Genomic DNA, 21,515 nt, shown 5'->3' with positions numbered 1-21,515 from the left:
TCCGAGCCCACGCCCGCCTCCCCGCACACGTTGGCACAGCGCAAGCCCCGACACCACCCACCTGCCTGCTTGCCGCGCGCCCACCCCCGAGCAGGGGCCGGGCGCGGCCCGGCGGCCAGACAGGCCTCCTTTGTGCTCCGGGTTCAGGTGCGCCCAGGAGCCTCACAATGGAGGCCTGTCTGTCAGTCTGTCCCGGTGGGTGGAGGAGGCGGGGGGCGGGAGCCAGAAAGCCCCGCCCCTGCTCCGCACCCCCGAGGAGCCCCCCCGGCCGGCGCGCCCCCCGGGCCCGGCCTCCGCGGCTCTGTCCCTCGGGCATCGCGGGGTCGGGGGGCGGGAGCGGGGGGCCGGGGTCCGCGCGCGGGCGGGGCGGGGCGTCCCTGAGGCTCGGCCCCGGGGCGGGGCGCGGGGCGGGGCGCGGGGGGGCGCGGGGACGCCGCCGCCGCCGCCGCCGCCGCCGCTGCCGCCGCACCTGGAGCCGGAGCCCGGCCCGGCAGCTGCGGCGCGCCCCGGCCCGGACCCAGGCCCGCCCCGGGCAGCCGGCCCGCGCGCCCCGGCGCCGTCATGGTGGAGGCGGCGCCCGCCGGCCCCGGGCCGCTGCGCAAGACCTTCCTGGTGCCCGAGATCAAGCCCCTGGACCAGTACGACTTCCCGCGGGCCAAGACGGCCGCCAGCCTGGCCTGGGTGCTGCGGGCCGCCTTCGGGGGCGCAGGTAGGGCGCGGGCCGGGCGCGGCAGGTGCGGGGGGCGGGGTCGGCCTGGGGCCCGGGGGAACAAAGGCCGGCGCGGGGAGGGGGCGCGGGCGCCCCTCCCCCCGCTCGGACTTTGCCCCCCCTCCCGCTGCGGCGGGGCCGGGGCCGGGGCCGGGGCCGGGGAGGGGCCGCGCTCCCGCGGCCAGGTGTCCGGCCCTGCCCCCCGGCCCGGCCGGAGCCGAAGCTCCCTGGCCATCGCCCCCACTGGGCAATTCGGCCGCGACTCCCTTTCCTTCAACCCGAATGCGGCCCCCGGTCCGAAGCCGGCCCCGCCCGGGTGGCCCGGCCAGGACCCGCACCCCCGGGCTCCCTCCGCCGCCGGGGGCCCGGCCGGCCCGGCTGCCCAGAAGGCAGGCCTGCTGGCCTCAGCTGAAGCCTCAGCTTCTCCGCAGCTGCCCCCGAGCACCCTCCCCTCCGAGGGTGGAGCCCACCCTCCGCACGGCTGCCCGGCCCGGGGTGAGTGAGACCTAGGCCTTGCGGAGCCTCCGGACGGCAGAGGGGCGGCCGCGGATGGAGGCAGGCGGGCAGCATCCTTCCCATCCAGCTCCGGCAGTCCCGACCAACCTGTTCTGGGGGCCAGCAGGGGCCGGATGGAACCCCGGCCCGTGTCCTCTCCGTTCTTTCTCCCTCCACAGCTTCTGTTTACCCATAACTCCCTTTGCCCCTTCCTCGCCCAGGCCCTTTGGGAGAGGGGGCACCTTACACAGGGACCCCGGAGTCTTGACTCCTACATGGGGCTTTTTCCTGGTCATCTGACCTCTAGCACCTTCGGCCACTCTGCTATAAGGACTGGGAACTCCCTAATCTGAGGAGAAGATAAGGTAGAAGGAAATAACCCTGAAATGGAAGTCAGCGAACCTGGGATTACTAATTCACTGGGTGACCTTGGACTGGTCCTGACCCACTCTGTTACCTCAGTCTCTCTGTTTGGGAAATGACAGTCCATGGTTCAGTGGCAGTTCTGAGACATGGTTACTCAGGGGAAACTCTTTGGCGGGGAAGTAGCTACAGTAGGGTGGGGAGCCAAGAGACCTGCATTCAAGTTCACGTTGTTCTCTGGGTCAGATGAAAGAAAAAGCACCAGATGCATTTTGAGTTTATAAGTTTGCGCCATCTCGAGAGACTGTGTGGACAGGAGCCAGAGATGGGCAGGCCAGGAATCCTGGGATCTGTTGATCTTTGGAAACAGAGATGGCAATGAATGGAGTCCATGCTGGCCGAGCCCTGGAGGCTGCTGAGCCAGGAGAAACGTGACTTTCAATCCTGCGTCTGACACTGTGTGACCATGGGCAAGTCACTTGCCTTCTCTGGACCTCAGTTTCTTCCTCTGTGAAAGGGGAGTCCTTATCTTACAGAATGGTTGTGAAGACTGGGTGAGATAATGGATGGCTTTACCAACCTTTAAAGTCCCAGGTGTCCTCCCATCATAGTGTACACTAGCTCAGTCTGATACACCCTCTTCCCTACCCATCACTAGATGCCATCATCAGTGCATTCCCAGAAGCTTTTCTTCAACCAGTCTCTTTCATTTCACCTCTTCCCAAGATATAAAAGCACTGCTTATCACACTGACCTGGCCTTAGCTTCACTGACCCCTTCTCTATAAGTGACTCCCAAATCTCCACGTCCATCTGGGCCCCTGCTTCTGAGATTCCAAAGAGTAGCCTCCATTTGCTTCCAGGCCATTTCTACAATCTAAAAGATTGTTGAGAGATCTCAATCTCAACATGCCCCAAAGTGAGTTCTGTCTTTTCTCTTAAACCTGCTTGGCCTTTTCATTTAACTATTTCTGGAGATGGTAATGACATTTCCCCAGTCACCCATGTTCCAAATTTTAGGATTATTTTTGACTTTTCTCTTTTTCCTCCCCCCCCTCCAGGTAGTTAGCAAAACATGGCTCATGGGTGGGTCCTCTTACTATTAATAATGATAGAGGGGATCTGGTCAAAGCTTGATTGTTCTTTCTGCCCCTACTTCTCCCTTGCTCCACACAGCTGCTTAAGTAATCTTTCTATGAGGACAAAGCTTTTCTGCTCCCAAATCTTCAGAATAAACCTCCAGAATAGAACATATGCTCCCTTGCCAGTTATTTCAGGCTCTCCACAATCTAGCTCAAATCTACCTTTCTTGTATTTCCTACTATTCCCCTTCCTATATTCTGGGTCTCTGCCAAATTGGATTGCTGCTAGCAATTCCTCAATCTCATCTCATCTCTCTCTCTCTCTCTCTCTCTCTCTCTCTCTGTTTGGAATTCACTCCATCTTTATCTCTGCCCCTTGAGTCCTACAAAAGTAGCTGAGGTGGCACCTCTTCCTCATACTTTCCTAGCCAAAAAGTTTCTTTCCCATTTTTAATTTTTCTAGAGCCCTCTCTTGAATCTCCCTTCTTTTACCCCTGTTGTTGTTCAATCATTTCAGTTATCTCTGACTTTTGAGACCCTATTTGGGGTTTTCTTGACTGAAATACTGGAGTGGTTTGCTATTTCCTTTTGCAGCTCATTTGACAGATCAGAAAACTGAGGTAAACAGAATTTTGTGACTTGGCTAGTATCACACAGCTAGTAAGGAAGGGTCTGAGGCCAGATTTGATTTTTATTTGGCAGAGATGTTGGAGTGGTTTGCCATTTTCTTCTCCAACTTATTTGAAAGTTGAGGAAACTGAGGCAAACAGGACAAAGTGACTTGCCCAGGGTCACACAGCTAGTATGTATCTGATGTCAGATTTGAACTCAGGAAGATGAATTTTCGTAACTCCAGGTTCAGCTGCCCTATCTATATCTTAAGTGTACCTTAAGGTTTCTAAAACCTTTTGCACATGCTCACATTTGTGTCTGCTTGGAAGGCAGAAGTAATGGGCAGTTGTTGTTTTTTTTGAGGAAACTGAGCCTCAGAGAGGCTGTTGTGAGAGGTAAGATTCAGACCCTGAGGTATAAGATCCAATGTTGTTTATAGGACTCCTCTCTCCTTCAGCAGTTCATTGTAGACGCCATGAGACCGCACCTCTAGTTCCATCACAGGGCCTGTCACTCTTAAAAAGTTTGAATTGAATTTGGATAGCTCTTTGGTGTATATGAAAATGCTTTGTTAACTTGGTTCCATCACCAAATGCTGATTAAGCACCTACTATGTGACCAGCAACTGGATGGTGCAGTGGGTAGAGCACCAGCCCTGAAGTTGGGAAGACCTGAGTTCAAATCCAACCTTAGACACTTCCTAGCTATGTGACTTTGGGCAAGTCATTTAATCCTGATGGCCCTGCATCCAGGGTCATCTCCAGTCCTTATGATTCATATCTGACCATTGGACTTAGATGGCTCTAGAGGAGAAAGTGAGGCCATGATTTAACACAGCACCCCCTCACTCAAATCCAGTTCACGTGATGTCATGGTCTTATTTGAAAACAAAGGACAAATATTATGATTATTATTATATAGTCAGTTATTGGTGACATGCCAGTGAAACCCAAGTCCTGCTCTCACAGAATTTAAATCCAGTCTCAGACATTCAGTAACTGTATGAACCTGGGCAGATCATTTACCTTGCAACTCAGTTTCCTCATCTGTAAAATGGGAATGATAATAACAGCTACTTCCCAGAGTTATTGTTGAGATAATATTTGTAAAGTATTTTGTAAACCTTAAATCGCTATATAAAAGCTAGCCATTATTACAGGGGTTGAGAGATGCATGCAAATGTCTAATTCATGGCTGGATGTGATCAAGTCAAAACAATACATAATAATACAGGTCAAGTTAAGAAGCAATTTAAAAGCACCTACTGTGTGGTAGGCACTGTAAAAGAGCTGAGGATATAAAGAAAGGAAAAATAGTGCCTTTCCTCAAGGAGCAATTTGGGGAGATATTGTGCAAATAACCATGGATAGACAAGATATCTACCAAGTAGATGGAAAGGATTATAGAAGGAAAAACTCTGGGGGGGGGGGGGGGAGGTCAAGGAGCTAGGACGACGAAAGTTATCTTGCGGATGATGGGATTTAATCTGTTTTAAAGGAAGCTGGAAAGGAAGATGGGACAGTGAGGGGTCAAGGTGGCTGGATCTGGGGTCTGTGGAGGGGAGTAAAATGTAAGAAGACTGGAAAGTTAGGAAGGGACCAGGTTTTGAAGGATGTTTAATGACAGAGGGTTTTGTATTTCATTCTAAAGGTAATAGGGAACTGTAGGACCTTATTGGGTGGGAGGGTGGGGGTGATATAATCTACTTCCATTTTAAAGGAGACCAATTTGAGTGGAGGATGGATTGAAATGAAGAGAGATGAGGCAGGGGACAATTTCCTCAGTCAGCCAGGTTGGAAGTGATCAAGACTGTTGCCAGGGTGGGGAGAGTCAGAGGAGAGGGGCGAGCAAAAAGGAGATGTTATCAAGGTGAAGTCGACCAACTGACCACGGACAGTGAGGAAGAATGAGGAGTCATGTATGACACCAAGGTTATGAGCCTGAGGAGTATGGTGATGCTCTTGACATGGGGGAAGGAATTAGGGAGAAAGAGAATACATTCAACAGGAAAGTAGAATCAAGAATGAGTGAGTGTATGTGTGCGTGTGCGTGTGCATGCATGTGTGTGTGTGTGTGTGTGTGTGTGTGTGTGTGTGTGTCCCTTTGTCAGGGGACAGGCAGGGCTTGTTTTTTCATATGATTTTTCTATCCTCAGTATCCATAGTAGATAATAAATGAGGACCACAAATGAGAGGACAGAGGCCCCTTGATAGGACATAAGTTCCTGTCAAGGAAGAAGCAGGGCGTGTTTTTCTCATTTGATCTTTCTATTCTCATTACCCATAATAGATAATAAATGATGGCAATAAATGACTTGGGGCAGAGGAACCCCGGTCAGCTGCATGAAGAAGGTAGCATTATAGTTGGGACTTGAAAGACCAGTAAGAGTTCAGTAGGTGGAAATAAACAGGGCAGGATGGGCAGTGTCCTTGGCAAAGGAGAAGTTTGTACAGACTTAGAAGCATTGAGATATGATACAGGGTTGGACCTAGAGCCAGAAAGATCTGAGTTCAAATCATGCTTCAGATACTTACTAGCTTTCTGACCCCGTACAAGTCATTTAACCTCTCTTTGTCTCAATTTCCTCATCTGTAAATTGGAATAATAGTGAGAAACCATATGGAAAGTGGTTTATGAATCTTAAAATACTATTATTTATACTTGCTAGTATTTGGCAGGAAGGCACTGGAGAATGTTCGGGGGAGGGGTCATTTAGTCATTTAGTCTTTTCTGGAGAATAGAGTAAGTCAAGAATGCAGACATTTATTAAGCACCTACTGGGTACAGGACCCTGTGCTTAGGACACAAAGAAAGGCAGAAGATAGTTCTTGATTTCAGGGTGCTCCCTGTCTGATGAGGGTGACAACATGCCAACAGCTATGTACAGACAAGCTGCAGAATTGGTGATAATTTCAGAGGGAATGTGCTAGGCTTAAGGGGCTGGGGTTGAGAAAGACTTCTTGCCTTAGGTGGGATTTTAGGGACTATGAAGGAAGCTGGGGTAGTCAGGAGGTGGGAATGTAGAGGGAAGGAATCCAAAGCATGGGGGGCCAGCAAGAGAAAATGCCCAGATTTGGGAGATGAACATCTTGTAAGAGGTGGAGCAAGGAAGTCCGTGTGACTGATCAAAGAGTACGTGGCAGGGGGTGGGGGAGGAGGCCTATGGTAGGAGGCATGAGAAGACTGGAAAGACAAGAGCCAGTCAGGTTATTCAGGGCTTTAAAAACCAATCAGTGGGTTTTTATTTGATTCTGGAGGTCATTTGGGGGGTCACTGGAGTTTATTGAGAGTATGAGGTAACAGTTGAACTGGGTCTTAAATTTATTATGGCCAAAACAGCACTGATCATCTTTTTCCCAAATCTCACCCCCCCCTTCTAAATATCCCTATTACTGTCAAAGGCAACCATCATCATCATCCATTTCATAGTCTGTCCAACCCTCCACATTCACTTTGTTGCCAAATTGTGTCTCTTTGACTTTTGGTCTTATATCTCCTCTGATACGGTTACCCAACTTGTATGGACCCCTCCTCACCTCATGCCTGCAAATGGGTTTCCCTGCCCTCAATTCTTTCCCCTCTCTAGTTTTTGGAGTTACATGAGAACTGGAACCATTTAGTATTCAAACTCTATGTTTTCCTCAGTTCTGAGAGTCAATATATTTGTTGTATGAATAATGATTTACACTTTTATAGGACTTTGCAACACTTAGAAAACGTATCCTTCACAACAACTTTTTGAGGCTGGAAAAATATTTTCTTCATTTCATAGATGAGGAAATTGAGGTAGACAGAAGCATGCAAAGTAAGGACAAGGGGACTTGCTTGATGAGCAAGGTTGTTATTTCCACCTCTGTTTTTACAGAAGAGGAAACATAACCTGGACTTCATGTAGCTAGTAAGTGTAAGAGTCTGGATTTGAACTCATGTCTTCCAGATTCCAAATCAAGCACTCTTCCCACTATTCATGTATGAATGAACAAATGTTGAAGCTAGAATTCCTTTCCCTAACGACAGACTGTAGGAATAAATGAAGCAGTAAGCCTGGAAGGATAAGTTGATTCCAGGCTGTATAAATAAAGGCTTTGAAGGGTTTGGGTTTTATCTTTTGCCAGGAATAGTAATAATATTAATAGTAACAACACTGGGCAGGTATATATTTACATTTGATTCTCACAACAACCCTGGAGGTAGTGCCATTGTTAATTATACCGATGAGGAAACAGAGGCAGACAGCAGTTATGAGACTTGCTCACGGTGGTCTAGTTAGTGAGTGTTTGAGGTAAGATTCTGTCTTAGGGAGGAAGAGTGAAAATTTTACAAAAATGAATTGAAAACTATCTCTTCAAGTCTACTACCTTTCCAATGGGATAAGACTTGGGTTCAAATCCAGATGACACTTACTATGGAAATAGTAGGTAGTAAGGAAACAGGATCTCATTTGATTCTCATGGCAGCTCTTCCAGGGAGGGAAACTGAGATCCAGGAGGGCAAGTGGTTTCCCTAAGCTTATATAATGGAATAGAGTCTAGTTAGTTCAAGGCTCTCTCTTGAGTCCAGATCTCATCCACCTCTGCCAGGGTTATTACTTATGGCAACAGTCTCTTAACCAAACCCTTCTACCTTTCATTCTTCCTGGCCCCTTCTCTGGTTTGATGAAGGGCTACTTCCCCTTTCCCTGCTTAGAGCAACTTCAATGCCCTGGCTTGGGTTTGGCCCAGATACCAATGGAATGAGACCTCAAGGCGGGGGAAACCAGTGCTTGCTCCCTGCCACGTCCTCTCCTCCCACATCAAGGTTCAACTGGCAACTCTGGTCCTCTCCTTGGGAACTCTCATCCTCCTCCAGAAAATCTGCCAGGACTCACTGTCCCACCCAACCGGCCTCTAAGGAGGCCCTTGTGCATGGAGCAGGAGAGGAGGTTCTGGGTCAAGGCCATGGTCACAGATTGTGTCTCTTCCTGCAGAGCATGTACCTTCAGAGCTGTGGGAGCCTTTCTACACAGACCAGTATGCCCAGGAGCACGTGAAGCCTCCGGTGACTCGGCTGCTTCTCTCGGCTGAGCTATATTGCCGGGCCTGGCGTCTTGCGCTGCCCCAACTAGAGGCCCCACCGGGCCCTGCTGCCCTCTTAACAATGTTGGCCCGACGGGGTCTGACCCCGACATTGCCTGATCGGCCTGTGCGGGAGACTGACCTGCGACACCAGCCCATTCTGATGGTGAGACCCTGAATGCTTCCTCTTTTCATTAGATTTGTCCCATCATATCTCTCTCTCTCTCTAGTTTATTTAAATTCCCCCCCCCCATTTCATATAGAAATGGTTTTCAACATCCATTTTTGTAAAATTTTCTCTCTTCCTCCCTCCCCTCCCTGGATCAGCCATCTGATATAGATTATACTTGTATGTTAAACATATTTCCATATTAGTCATGTTGTGAAAGAAGAATCAGAACAAAAGGGAAAATCATGAAAAAGGGGGAAAAAATCAAAAAAGTAAAAATGAAATGCATTGATTTGCATTCAGACCTCATAGTTCTTTCTCTGGATTTGGATCGTATTTTCTGTCTTTTAAAATGATCTTTTATCACTGGATTACTGAGAAGGGCTAAGTGTATCATAGTTGGTCATTGCACAGTGTGGCTTGTTACTATACAGTGTTCTCTAGGTTCTGCTTACTTCATTCCACGTCAGTTTATATGAGTGTTTCCAGGCTTTTCTGATCTGGCTGCTCATGATTTCCTATAGAACAATAACATTCCATTATATTCTTCTACCACAACTAGTTTAGCCCAATTGATGATCATTGCCTCAATTTCCAATTCTTTGCCACTATATAAAAAGAACCGCTAGAAGGATTTTTGTATATGTGTGTCCTGTCATCTCTTATGAGCTGTTGGAAGGGGGGCCCACAGCGGCTTCTTCCTGATGTGCCATTGGTCTCTTTTTTCTGCAGGGTGCCCACTTGGCTGTGATTGATGCTCTCATGACGGCCTTTGCCTCAGAGTGGACTGCGACCCTGCCGGTCCCTGCAGCCCCAGGCAGCTGGGAGCACAAGCTCCTCCTCTGGGTGGACTCGGTAGGCAGAGGGAGCTGTGGGAACTGGGACAGGGGGATTACTGGAATGACTTGGAGAGCCAGAACTGAGGGCTGAGAATACTTCATTGATCTTCCCAGAACCAAGGTCTAGATTTTCTCCTCTTAAAAGATCCTCCTTAAAACCAAGCCCTAGAAGGGGCGGCTAGCACTGGCCCTGGAGTCAGGAGTACCTGGGTTCAAATCCCACCTCAGACACTTAGTAATCACCTAGCTGTGTGGCCTTGGGCAAGCCACTGAACCCCATTTCCTTGCAAAAACCTAAAAAAAACTAAAACAAAAAACCAAGCCCTAGAGCCCCTCTCATCGACTTTTCTTGCTCCTCCCAGACCATGCGGCGACTTCAGGAGATGACAGAGTGGGAGGCAGCTCAGAGAACCCCCGTACCTCCAGCAGATAGTGCTGCCCAGCCCTCGGTGAGGCCTGGCAGGTGGGGTGGGAGAAGGTGGGTGGGCTTGGGGAACCTGGACCCCGATGTGCTGGGGCCAGGCTGTCCCTCTGTCTCCCTCTAGGGCTGGGGCTGGGGCGAGGCAGGGCCGGGTGTGACTTTCTCTGTCTCTCTGTCTCTGTCCCTGCACTGCTGCATTCTCCTCTTCTCTGCCCCTCTCTGCGCCTCAGTGTCCCACCCGCTGGTACTGGAAGCTCGTTCCCGTAAGTGGGTGCGCCTGGCCCCCAGCTCCATTCTGTCCCGGCACCCTGACTTGTGAACAGAGGATCTGCGGCCCTGGGGAAGGTGGAAGCAGGGGGCAGCCTCTGCCGGGGGGGGGTCAGGGTAGGGAGAACTGGGAAGAGACCCCAAGAAAGAAGTCAGGATGCCGCGGATCCTCTGCTCACATTGGCCTTCGCAGCCCTGAGGGCCCCCGGGGGAGGTATCCCGCTGCATGTCCCTGCTGCCCTGCCTGCTTCTCCTGGGCTCCCTCCGCTCCACCCCAAAGTGCTAGAGTTGGGGGGGGTCGACAGGTCTCGCTGAGGCCCAGACCTTGCACGAGACCCAGGGCTGACCGAAGGACAAGTCTCTTCATTGTCGCTAAGGTCTGAGCCAGGGGCTGAGGGAACCCCGGAGAAGAGGGGGAGAGGCCGGAAACCCCAGAGGCAGATTAAGTGTAGGGTTCCCCTCCTAGGGATGACCGTGGTGATCTGACAGGGATGTCCCAGGGGGTGGGACTGGTTTGGGGGGTGGGGGAGTCCTCAGCAGACAGGATGAGGTCAGGGACCCCCCGGCCTGGAGCCTGTGTCCCGCTGCGGCCCCCCGCGCTGACGCCCCCTCCTCTCCGCCCCCTCAGCACGCCGTTGCCTTCTGTTTGAAGGAGTCAGGGAGCAAACCCCCTGTGGTAACGTATCTCCAACCTCTGTCCCTCCTGCTTCTTGCTCCCCACGTCATCGCTCTTGTTCCCCACCAGGCCAGGCTGGGCCGGCTCCCACCAGCTTTCCAGAGCTTGAGGGCCCCTCCTGCTCTGCACCGGCTCCTCCGCTCTAGGGGCCCCTCAGTCCCCCTCTCTGCTGCATGTTTCTCCATCTCCCCTGTAGCCTCAAGGACTCACGCGCCTGGCCTCCCTGCACCGGCTGCATGCTCTCTGACCGCGGTGGACCCGTGACCACTGACCTCTGACCTCTCCCTTCCACCCCACAGATCCGGTACCGGAAGGACCGGGCCGTGGCCCGCAGGGCCCCCTGTTTCCCCGTAGTGTCCAATCTCCAGGACCTGGCCAGTGGAGCTGCCCTAGCTGCCATTATCCATTGCTACTGCCCCCAGCTGCTGAGGCTTGAGGGTAAGTGGGCAGGGCTCTCCTGGTCAATCCCAGGGCCCAATCAATCACTAAAGATTTATTAAGCATCTCCTTGGGGCAGCAAAGTGGAGCAGTGGACATAGTGCCGGACCAGGAGTTGGGAAGACTCTTCTTACTCAGACACTTGCTAGCTTGGGACCCTGGGCAAATCACTTAGCCCTCTTTGCCTCAGTTTCCTCATCTGTAAAGTGAGCTGGAGAAGGAAATGGCAAACCACTCCAATATCTTTGCCAAGAAAATCCCCAAATGGGGTCATGAAGAGTCAGACACAACTAAAATGACTGAACAGACAAGTCCCTCCTGTGTATCAATCATAATGTTGGGGATACAAAGTAAAAAATGAATACTCCCTGACCTCAAAAACTTATATTTCTATTGGGGAGACTCTGTGTGTGTGAATCCATACACATATATCTGTAAGTATATATGTGTCTATATATTCAATACACACACACATATATATTTGATATTTATATATGTAGACACACACACACACACACACACAGAATAAACAGATAGAAGCTAAATTGAAGGCACTTTAGTGGAGCCGTGGATGGGGACCAGAAGGCAAACTCTCCATCTAGGGCCGTATCCTAGGTACCCTGGCCATCAGGGCTCCTTCCTATCTCTCTACAGATGTATGCTTGAAGGACACCATGTCTGTGGCAGACAGTCTATACAACCTGCAGCTCGTCCAGGACTTCTGTGCTGCCCGCTTGCCAGGGGGCTGCCCCCTGGCTCTGGAGGACTTGCTTTATGTGCCACCCCTCCTCAAGGTGATCCCACTGGAGCCCTGAAAGCTGAACTGAGACCAGGGAAAGAGGGAGAAAGATTCCTGGCTCCCCGGGAATCCACAAAGGGACAGCAGTATCACCCCCGCCCTTCAGCCTATCTTTCCCTGCCTGGCCCCATCCCAAGAATACTCAGAGGAAGGCAACTTGGATGGATGTAAAGGGCCTTGGGAACCTGTCCTGTGCAGCTGATGGAAGCTGAGGAAGAGATGGGTGGGGGTAGGGAGTGGGGGAGGGTAGACAGGAGAGCTGCTTTAGTATTGAAGGGCCAGAAATGGGCTTGGTCTTACTATACCAGGCCCCGGAAGGTAGAACTGGAAAGGTAGGGCGGACTTTGGAGAGGGGCCCATTGAAATTCAAAAGGAAAAGTTTTATGAGGCAGTGAACTCCCCTGCCTGAGAGTCTCACATTAAGGCTGATTGCCTGCTTGGGGGGGGAGGGGAAGAGTGGATTTTTGGTGCAGGTCTAGGTTGGTCCAGGTGGTGGGCTGTTAAGGCCCCTTTCATTTCTTGACTTTTTCATTTCTTGACTTTCATGCCTCTTGGTCCCCAGACTAACGTAGCTGTGCTACTGGCCGAACTGTTCCTGTGCTTTGAAGTGTTGAAGCCAGATTTTGTGAGGCCTAAGGAGCTGCCAGACGGGCGAGGTGAGACTGGGACGGGAAGCAGAGCAGAGCGGTGAGGGTATGCTTCAAGAGCTGCTGGAAGACCTGAGAGCAAATTGTGTCCCAGATACCTCCTTACTATGTGACCCTTGGGCAAGCTCCTTGATCTCTGCCTCAGTTTCCCCATAAGTAAAATGGGGTTGTTGGAAGGATAAAGTGAAATCCTTTGCAAACCTTTGAGTCCTACTTAAATGCTAGCTGTTGTTGAGTGAGGTGAGACCAGGGAACTGAGGCATCTAAGTAGGGAGGGTACACTGAATAGAATGAGGTGAGAGTCTAGGCCGGGGCTGGTTGTCTTCTCTGGGCTGTGGCCCCATATTGCCTTCACCTCTGCCGCAGGTTCCTCTCCTGGGGTCAGTGAAGCCTCTACCCCACCGAGTGGCAACGGAGCCAGGTATGACCTGGTCCCCACACCAGATCCCCTGGTGGCTCCTCAGATCCATGGGGTCCCCTCCCTCTCAGCCACTGGATTCCCCTCTGAGGCTCGAGTCAGAGCCCCAAGTCTGTTGCTGTGGGTTTGGGGGATGGCAGGGGCAGGGAGGCAGCGCAAGCACTGATTATGTTTCCTTCCCGCCTGCAGCTCCCCTGTTTTCAATTTCCGGCACCCGCTTCTGTCTCCAGGGGGGCCCCAGTCCCCCCTCCGTAGCTCATCAGGTGAGAAGGCGCTACGTGTGGCTGGGAGGAGAGGGTCAACCTGCCTTCCGTTCCGTCCCTCTCGCGTTGTCTCAGTCTTAATGAGTCACTGGAGCTGACCTCTGACTCCCTGCAGGTTCCTTACAGTCGTCACCCTCCATGACCCACATAGAGGCTTTTGGGAAGGCGTGGAACCGGCAGCTCAGGTGAGGAGTTGGCACAGCCTCCCTCGGGTGGGGTTGGGGCTGAGACTGGAATGGGACCAGAGGGGACTGTGCCCTTCTCCATCTATCGGTGGTCATTGACTGAGCCATAAGGTCCCTCAGGCCCTCAGGTCTCTCCATAGTGACTGGTTTTCCACCAGTCTGTACTCTTATCTGGACTTAATGATGGGAGGACAGGGGAGGACAGGGGTCCCTCCTGAGGCCCCTCCAGAGGGCCTTTTGAGGTTGTGGCCCATGTTTGTGGGCTCCTTAGGGGTTCCTGCCCTTAGCTGTGCTGACTTTACTGAGGGTTCAGTAGGGTTTCATCGCCATCCCTAGGTCAGTTATTGTAGCTCTGGTCCCACACCCTCAAAGGTGTGAGTCCTGAGAACTGCCAAGAGCAGGGTTGGGAGGGGGGTCCCCCAGCTAAGGGCTGGAGCTAGACATTGGAGAGGGAGTGACTGGGGGGCTGTGGGGTGGGTCAGGGGTTCAAGACTGGAGTCTTAGCCCCCATTTGGCCCCCCCAGCCGCCCCCTGTCCCAGGCTGTATCCTTCAGCACTCCCTTTGGCCTGGACAGCGACGTGGACGTGGTCATGGGTGACCCAGTGCTGTTACGCTCTGCCAGTTCTGATAGCCTGGGTCCCCCAAGAGTTTCAGCGTCGCAGCCTCCCCCAGAGCCAGCCCCGGAGCCTGGGGATCTCCCTACCATAGAAGAAGCCCTTCAGATCATCCATAGTGCTGAGCCCCGCCTGCTCCCTGATGGTGCCGCTGATGGCGGCTTCTATCTCCATTCTCCCGAGGGGCCCTCAAAACCTACCCTGTCATCATCCTACCCACCTGAGACCTCAAAACTGCCTGCTTACTACCCCCATCCAGAGGGGGCCCCCAAAGCCTCAAAGCCACTCTTGGTTTCACCCTACCCACCTGGAGAAGCCTCTAAACTGGTCCCACCTGAGGGGCTCCCGGCAACACCTACCCAGTCTGAAGTGCGGATGACAAGCTTTGCAGAAAGGAAGAAGCAGCTGGTGAAGCCAGAAGGTCGGGTTGGGGAGGAGGCTGGGACAGGGGTCCCTCCTGAGGCCCCTGCAGAGGCCATGAGCTCAGAGATGAGTGAGCTGGGGGCAAGGCTAGAGGAAAAGCGCCGCGCTATCGAGGCTCAGAAGCGGCGCATCGAGGCCATCTTTGCCAAGCATAGGCAGCGACTGGGCAAGAGTGCCTTCCTGCAGGTGCAGAGGCGAGAGGCTGGCGGTGAGAACGATGCAGATGGCATCGATGGGGACAATGGGTCTGGTGTGCCAGTGGCCGAAGGTGCCCCCGCCTCAGGGCCTGGGGAGAGGCCAGCCGGGGAGGGCCGCGGAGAGCCTTCTGAAAGGCCCAAGATGGTGACCTTTTCCCCAGAGGTGGGGTCCGGCCGGCTTTCCGAAGAGGGCCTGGGTGACTATAACCGGGCGGTCAGTAAGCTGAGTGCGGCCCTGAGCTCTTTGCAGCGGGATATGCAGCGGCTCACGGACCAGCAGCAGCGGCTCCTGCGGGAGCCTGAGCATCCTGGGCCTGGCCCACCTCCCGCTGCCTGGATCATACCTGGTCCAGCTGGGTCCCGGGTACCCTCCCCAGCCCCTGCTCGCCGTGCCCAACCCCCTCGATCACCCCAGCCCCCCCCTCGCCGAGCTTCCGCCCCCGCTTCCACCCCAGCTCCCCGCAGCCCCAAACATGCCAGGCCTGCGGAGCTACGGCTGGCACCCTTGACTCGGGTACTGACTCCACCGCATGATGTGGACACTCTTCCCCACCTGCGCAAGTTTTCACCATCTCAGGTACCTGTTCAGACCCGTTCATCTATCCTCTTTGACGAGGATCGGCCCGGCCCTGGCCCTGGTCCTTCAAAGTCAGAGCCTGAGTCTGGACCCAAGGCAGGAGAGGTACCTGCGGAACCCCTCGGAGGGGCTGCCACGCCATCTGGCCGGCCAGGGCTTATCGAGATCCCACTGGGGAGCCTGGACAGTGATGGTGATGGGAGCCCCCCTGGAGGGGAAGACTCTCTAGAGGAGTCCGTGAACGGAGAACCTCGGGCCGGCCTGGGCTTCTTCTACAAGGTGAGCTGGAGGGGTCCTCGGCAGTGGGGGTACCTGGCCTAGGGAAAAAGCCATTAGAAAGAGGGATGAATGTTTTCTGCAGGATGAGGAGAAGCCGGAAGATGAAATGGCACAGAAGCGAGCTAGCTTGTTAGAGCGGCAGCAGCGGCGGGCAGATGAGGCTCGGAGGCGGAAACAGTGGCTTGAGGTGGAGAAGGAGCAGAAGAAGGAGGAAGCCGCCCGGTGAGCTTGACCACGGTCACTGCCATATAGATATATATATATATATATACACATATATATCCCAGTTTCAGATGGAGTGAGTTTAAACTTTCTAAACTATTCTCTGTAGCTGGGTTCCAATTCCTGGTTTGGCTTATCCTAAAATTCTCCCTCAGCTAGAGCTCAGCTACCCCTTGGGGGTAGGGGATCCACCTGGAACCCTTGCCTCTCAATGAGGTGTTAAGATAAGATGTAGAGTCTCAGTACTGGATTCAAATCCTGGCCCTGACACTTAGTTGACTGGAAACTTGGGTGAATCACTTAACATTCTGAACCTCAGTTTCCTTATATGCAAAATGGCTTAATTAGACTAGAGGATAAGGTCAAACTTCCTAACTGGTGGTGTTATTCAGAAGTGAACTAGATTCCTCTTATTTGCTTTGAGTGACTCTGGGCAAGTCACTTAACCTTTGCCGGCCTCAGTTTCCTCCCCTCTAAAATGGGAATGTTAATAGCACCTACCTCCCAGGGTTGTTGTGAGGATCAAATGAGATGATTTGTGAAGTGCTTAGTCCGGTGTCTGGCACGTGTAAGAACTATATAAATGGAAGAGCTCGTTATTATTGTTGCTATTAGCCATTATAAGCTAGCTCAGTGGGCCTGAGGGCCTTTCCTGCTATATGACTGACCTGTAAGATTCTCCTCAGCTTTAACCTTAGGGTTCTTTAAACATCCCCAGATCCTGACGTATCAGTTGGGGATGGAGTGGCCTTCCTGGGGTGCACTGGTCCATTCCCCACACTCATTGCTCATGTTTAGCCAATCTAGAAGCCTCTTCCTGGCCTGGTGGGTTTGGGAGTGCTTTGTCCAGTCCTAATTTTAGTCCCACTGCTCCTCAAAGGGGACAGAGATGATACACGTTCCCTGAGCTGCCCTTCCCAAATTAGATTGAGTTTGATAGGCACATTAGTCACTTCTGAAGCTCCCCAAAGACAGGCCATTTTTTAATGCTCATCTCTTATTTCCTGCACTGAGACTCTTTATGGTTTCCTTCAGCTTGGCCCAGGAGGAGAGGGCCCGAGTTGGGGCTGGGGCCAGCTTGGAAGAGGAGGGCCCAGCCCGAAGAGGAGACTTCACACGACAAGAGTATGAGAGGCGGGCACAGCTGAAGTTGATGGACGACTTGGACAAAGTACTTCGACCTCGAGGGGCAGGAGGCGGACCTGGAAGAGGGGGTGCCCGAAGGCCCCCTCGCCCTCGATCTGGCTGCTGTGATGACTCGGCCCTGGGCCGCAGTCCCCGAGGTCTCTTGGGTAAGGGGGAGTATGGTGCAGTCAGTGACAGGGGTCACAGAGGGAAGAAAATAGAACTGAGGATTTTATATCTTATTTCTTCCTACCAGGGTCCCGACTTAGCAAAGTTTACTCCCAGTCCACCCTATCCCTTTCCACTGTGGCCAATGATTCTTCCAACAACCTTGGGGTAAAAAGGCCCACATCCAGGTAAATTTACACCTTTCTCCCCAACCCCCCCAACATGCCCAGTCTGAGCCTGTGCCTCATTGTCAGTGCATATGCTTCAATTGTGACTGTGAATCTCAGGGAGCAGGTGGTCTGTCTGCTCACCGGTTGGGTCAACTTAGAGCTTCCTCAAGGATATAGACCAAAGAGTTCAACCTTGGATAAGCTAAACTCAACAGTGTTTTTTTTTTTTTTTTGAACTAGTTATTCTCTGTATCAGTCCTGTTGTACTTCCACATTTTGGGCAAACTTGCAAAATTCTAGAATGGGTTGTTAAAGGGTTGGTTTGGGAGTATTTAGAAACAGAAGCTGTGATCACTAGGAATCAGCATGGACTTGTCAAGAACAAGTCATGCTAGATGACCCCTCCCACCATTTTCTTTTACCAGACTGATCAGGAAAATGTGATCACCACAATGTTCTTGGATTTCAGCAAGATATTTCATGCCATTCTTGAGGACAAAATGGAAACACTAGGCTGGATAATAGTTCAGTTAACATTATTCACAACTTGAGTTTCCAGGTGCAAAGGGTAGTGATTAATGTGTTGGAGGGCATACAACAAGGCAGATACTCTTGGCATTACTATTCTCTGGCACAGAGTAGACAATTAATGAATGTTTGTTCACTTGAATTGGCAACTATCTTTTTCAAGGATCATTTGAAGAAGCTAGAGGTGTTCAGCCCAGAAAAAAGAAAACTGAGTGGGTAAAGGATTATCATGGTACCCCTTGGCATTAGAGGGTAGAACTACAAGTAAAGGGTGGAAATTGCTGAGAGGCAGATTTAGACTTAATTAATAAGAACCTCCCAACTATTCACAGAGGTTCCATTACAAGAGATCTTTAAGCAGAACACTGATCAAGCATGTGATGGGGGGCAGCTAGGTGGCACAGTGGATAGAGCAGCAGCCCTGGAGTCAGGAGGACCTGAGTTCAAATGTGACCTCGGACACTTAATAATTACCTAGCTGTGTGGCTTTGGGCAAGTCACTTAACCCCCAAAAAAGAATGTGATAGGGTTTATCCATCAAGCGGGAAGTTGGACCATCTAAAACAGATTCTGGGAATCGAGACTAGAGAAGGAACCATGTGCCAGGCTTCCCAGAATAAAGATGTATCTGGAAGACTTCCTTCCCCACTGACAATGACATTCCTTTCTCTCCAGGGCCCCTTCTCCTTCTGGCCTGATGTCCCCTAGTCGCTTGTTGGGTAACCGAGATCGGGACTGGGAAAACGGGAGCACTGCCTCATCGCCGGCCTCTGTCCCAGAATATACAGGTAAGGCTTTGGCTGGGCACCGGTTGGAACAGGCAATGTATGGAGATGGGTGGTGGCAAGAGTGGGGTGGGGGCTGAGGGGACAGGTAAGAACCTTTGGCTCTATGCCCAGCACTGGAACCCCCCAGAATCAGGAGACCTGGGTTTGAATCCTGAGTCAGGCATTTCTCTGACCTTAACATATTCAGGTGTAGAAGGAGGGGAAGGGTCCTTTCAGGTAGTTCCTTATTTCACAGGGCTGTTTTGTTGGCATTTTACAAAGGTGAAATTGAGCTGCTCATGCTTTTTCCTGACGAAAACTTCCTTCTCCCCCTTCTGCCCCAGGCCCCAAGCTGTACAAGGAGCCCAGCGCCAAGTCCAACAAGTATATCATCCACAATGCGTTGGCTCATTGTTGCCTGGCTGGCAAGGTCAACGAATCTCACAAGAACCGCATCCTGGAGGTGAGGCCAGGGCTGGCCCGTGGCATCCCTAGAGAAGTCCCCATCCATTCTGCTCTAAGCCCACCTCCCCTCTTTTCCCCAACCCATTCCTCTTCCCCAGGTTCCATTCTCCATTACCAGGCTCCCATAACCCCGATTCTGGAACCCCCACCATCAGCCTTGTCCTAACAACTCATTCTGATCCCAGGAAATTGAGAAGAGCAAAGCCAACCACTTCCTGATCCTCTTCCGGGACTCAAGCTGCCAGTTTCGGGCACTGTACACATTCTCTGGGGAGACGGAAGAGATGTCGCGCTTAGCTGGCTATGGCCCCCGCACCATCACCAAGTCCATGGTCGAAGGGATCTATAAATACAACTCAGACCGGAAACGCTTCACGCAGATTCCTGCCAAGACCATGTCCATGAGTGTGGACGCCATCACCATCCAGGGCCACTTCTGGCAGACCAAGAAGCCCACTACCCCAAAGAAGCCCAGCACCCCTAAATAGCGCTGACATTTCCTGCCTGGCACTCTCAGGCCTGGACTCTGCCCCAGAGCCAGCCAGGGGCCTTCTGTCTCCAAGGGCAGTGCCCTCAAAGGATAGTGGAGGCCCTCTGCGGGGGTGAGAGGGGGTGCTTTGTACCACCCTATCCCAATGTGGGCTCTTCCCTCCCTGGTTAGGAGACTGAGCTGGAAGGGGATCTCAACTCTTGCCCAGGCCCCTTCCTCAGCTTCCCCACCCCCATCTGCATGTTTCTTCTACCCCGGTGCCTCTTGAAGGCAATGTCTTTGTTCCCTTTTCCTACCCCCATGACCCCAGCCACCTCTTGCCTGGACAGATTTTGCCCCCAATATTGGGGGGCTCCCAATCTCCAAGCCTTTGGAAAGCCAATTTAGAAATTCCCAAGGGGCCTGGACCTGCATTCTGCTTTCTGTTTTTTTTGGAGGGGGGTGTTGGGGATTGATTTCCTTATTCCCCGTCCTCCAGGGAAGAAGACTGGAGAAGTCCCTTCATCTTTGTGTCGTGTCCTGCTGTGGGGAGGGGGAAGCTGGGAGCTTCAGGGACTCAGGGCTCAGCTCAACACCCTCTGCCCCTGTCTGTCCTCCCCACCTTGAATAAAATAATTTAAAGAGATGTCCTTGACCTTTCCTCCTCTGGGAGGTGGTGACTGGAAACTCAGGGAGGACAGGTTGGGGCTCCCAAGCTCTCTAGAGCATCCAGGCCAGTCCCTTGACAGGAATCCCTCCAGCCTCCACACAAAGCCCCACCCCGTTTCCATCCAAGGCAGTTTATTCCTAAATCTTACTTCTACTCAGCCAGAATTTCCTCCTTGCTCCTCTTGGCTCATTCTTCTGAGGCAATTGATACAGGCAAGTCTGTTGAGGCTGCAGCCCCCTGCCCCAGTCTGGCTTTCCTAGTTCCTCAATGTCAGTGTCTGGACTCTGGGCCACCACTCCCTTCTCAATCTCCTGCACGTCTTCAGTGCCCATCCTAAAACGGGGTACCCGGGGGTGCTCATGGCTCTGTTCCAGAGGGCAGCAGTCCTAGTGTCATTCTACTTCGGGCTACCACCCTCTTTCAAGCCTCTCCACTGGCTCTTTTTGTCTCTGGTCCCAACTCATATTAACCTTGCAGTCCCCTAATCTCCACACCAACTCTTGGCAAGTCACACCTCCTCTGGCCTTTTTTTTTTTTTGACCTGGAGGACTTTATTTTTCCCTGATATTTTTCTCTAATTAGATTCAGTCCATTGTTCTAGTTTGGTACTTTTGGGTCCTTCCAGTCGGTTATCGGTCTCTATGTCTTTGAGTTGGTCTAAGCTGGGACACTTGCCACTCACCTACCCATCCCTTCTCTCACTAGCTTAATATCTGCAGAATAAGACAGCAACTACCTATTGATAAATGATAGACTGTGAAGCCTCTAGGGAGCTCTGGCTAGCTAAGGAACGCTTTCTGGAGAAGTTGCTGCAGAGTTGGGAAATGTCCTAAGCCCAAGGATGGAACAAACTAGCATGAGAAATGAGGCCAAAGAATGAGACTGGAGGGAGGCCTTGACTGCCAGCTGGGGTTAGACCCTGGAAAAACTAGAAGAGAGGATCAGATCAGGGGGGAGGGGAGAGGAGGAGGAGGCTATTACACAGGAAGGCCTGGCAAGGGGCAAGTCCAGAGGAGAGAATGAAACCTGGCTGGGAGAGGACCAGCTGAAGCTGTGATTATGGGCAGGTGAAGCTCCTGGCCCTGTTTTCCTGTGGGGCAGATGGTTCAGGCTTATCCTAAGCAGAGAGCTCAAGTACACAGTGTGCTCAGGCCCTGGCCCAGGGAGTGTTGGGGGGAAGGGGGCTGCTCTGCTTCCTGCTCCCCAGGGCTGAGGGCCAGGAACCGGCTCTACAAGGTAGGGGGTTGGGCGCGTACTTTGGCCGATCTGCTACGTAGGCCAATCCCAGCTGGGAGACGGGCCTGGGCTCTGGGCCAGGTGGCACTGCCATTCAGGCTGGTAACTCCCAGTATGCACCAGCTAGGCAGGTGGCTGTCACAGGGACCCCTCCCCAGAAAGCAAGAC

General features: G+C 52.3%; 1 protein-coding gene across 4 annotated transcripts; it reads left to right on the top strand.

Moving 5' to 3' along the window:
- The first annotated feature begins 511 nt into the window (after positions 1-511).
- On the top strand, positions 512-20,087 carry CAMSAP3 (calmodulin regulated spectrin associated protein family member 3). 4 transcript variants are annotated; one of them, XR_012472192.1, is made up of 19 exons: positions 512-709; positions 8,227-8,480; positions 9,216-9,338; positions 9,685-9,771; positions 9,974-10,006; positions 10,986-11,124; positions 11,779-11,918; positions 12,486-12,579; positions 12,937-12,991; positions 13,178-13,251; positions 13,367-13,436; positions 13,961-15,527; positions 15,610-15,749; positions 16,785-17,041; positions 17,131-17,230; positions 18,416-18,528; positions 18,852-18,970; positions 19,158-19,574; positions 19,941-20,087. XR_012472192.1 is itself a non-coding variant. In XM_074205095.1 (18 exons), the coding sequence occupies exons 1-18, from the start codon at positions 562-564 to the stop codon at positions 19,458-19,460; spliced, it is 3,807 nt and encodes a 1,268-aa protein (XP_074061196.1). In that variant the 5' UTR covers positions 512-561; the 3' UTR covers positions 19,461-20,087. The 4 variants fall into 4 exon arrangements, 3 of the variants coding, with proteins under 3 accessions (XP_074061196.1, XP_074061195.1, XP_074061197.1); XM_074205095.1 differs by having other exon boundaries at positions 16,785-17,032; positions 19,158-20,087; XM_074205094.1 differs by having other exon boundaries at positions 19,158-20,087.
- Positions 20,088-21,515: the final 1,428 nt, after the last annotated feature.

The sequence above is a fragment of the Macrotis lagotis genome, chromosome X (genome assembly GCF_037893015.1).
Source record: "Macrotis lagotis isolate mMagLag1 chromosome X, bilby.v1.9.chrom.fasta, whole genome shotgun sequence".
Taxonomy (NCBI): domain Eukaryota; kingdom Metazoa; phylum Chordata; class Mammalia; order Peramelemorphia; family Peramelidae; genus Macrotis; species Macrotis lagotis.
This window is presented reverse-complemented; position numbering and strand designations above follow the sequence as displayed.

Coding starts and splice junctions, on each gene's coding strand:
- CAMSAP3 (XM_074205094.1), top strand. CDS start 562: ATGGTGGAGGCGGCGCCCGCCGGCCCCGGGCCGCTGCGCAAGACCTTC. Junction 11,125..11,778: donor CCAGCTGCTGAGGCTTGAGG/GTAAGTGGGCAG, acceptor ATCTCTCTACAG/ATGTATGCTTGAAGGACACC. Junction 18,529..18,851: donor CTCTGTCCCAGAATATACAG/GTAAGGCTTTGG, acceptor CTTCTGCCCCAG/GCCCCAAGCTGTACAAGGAG.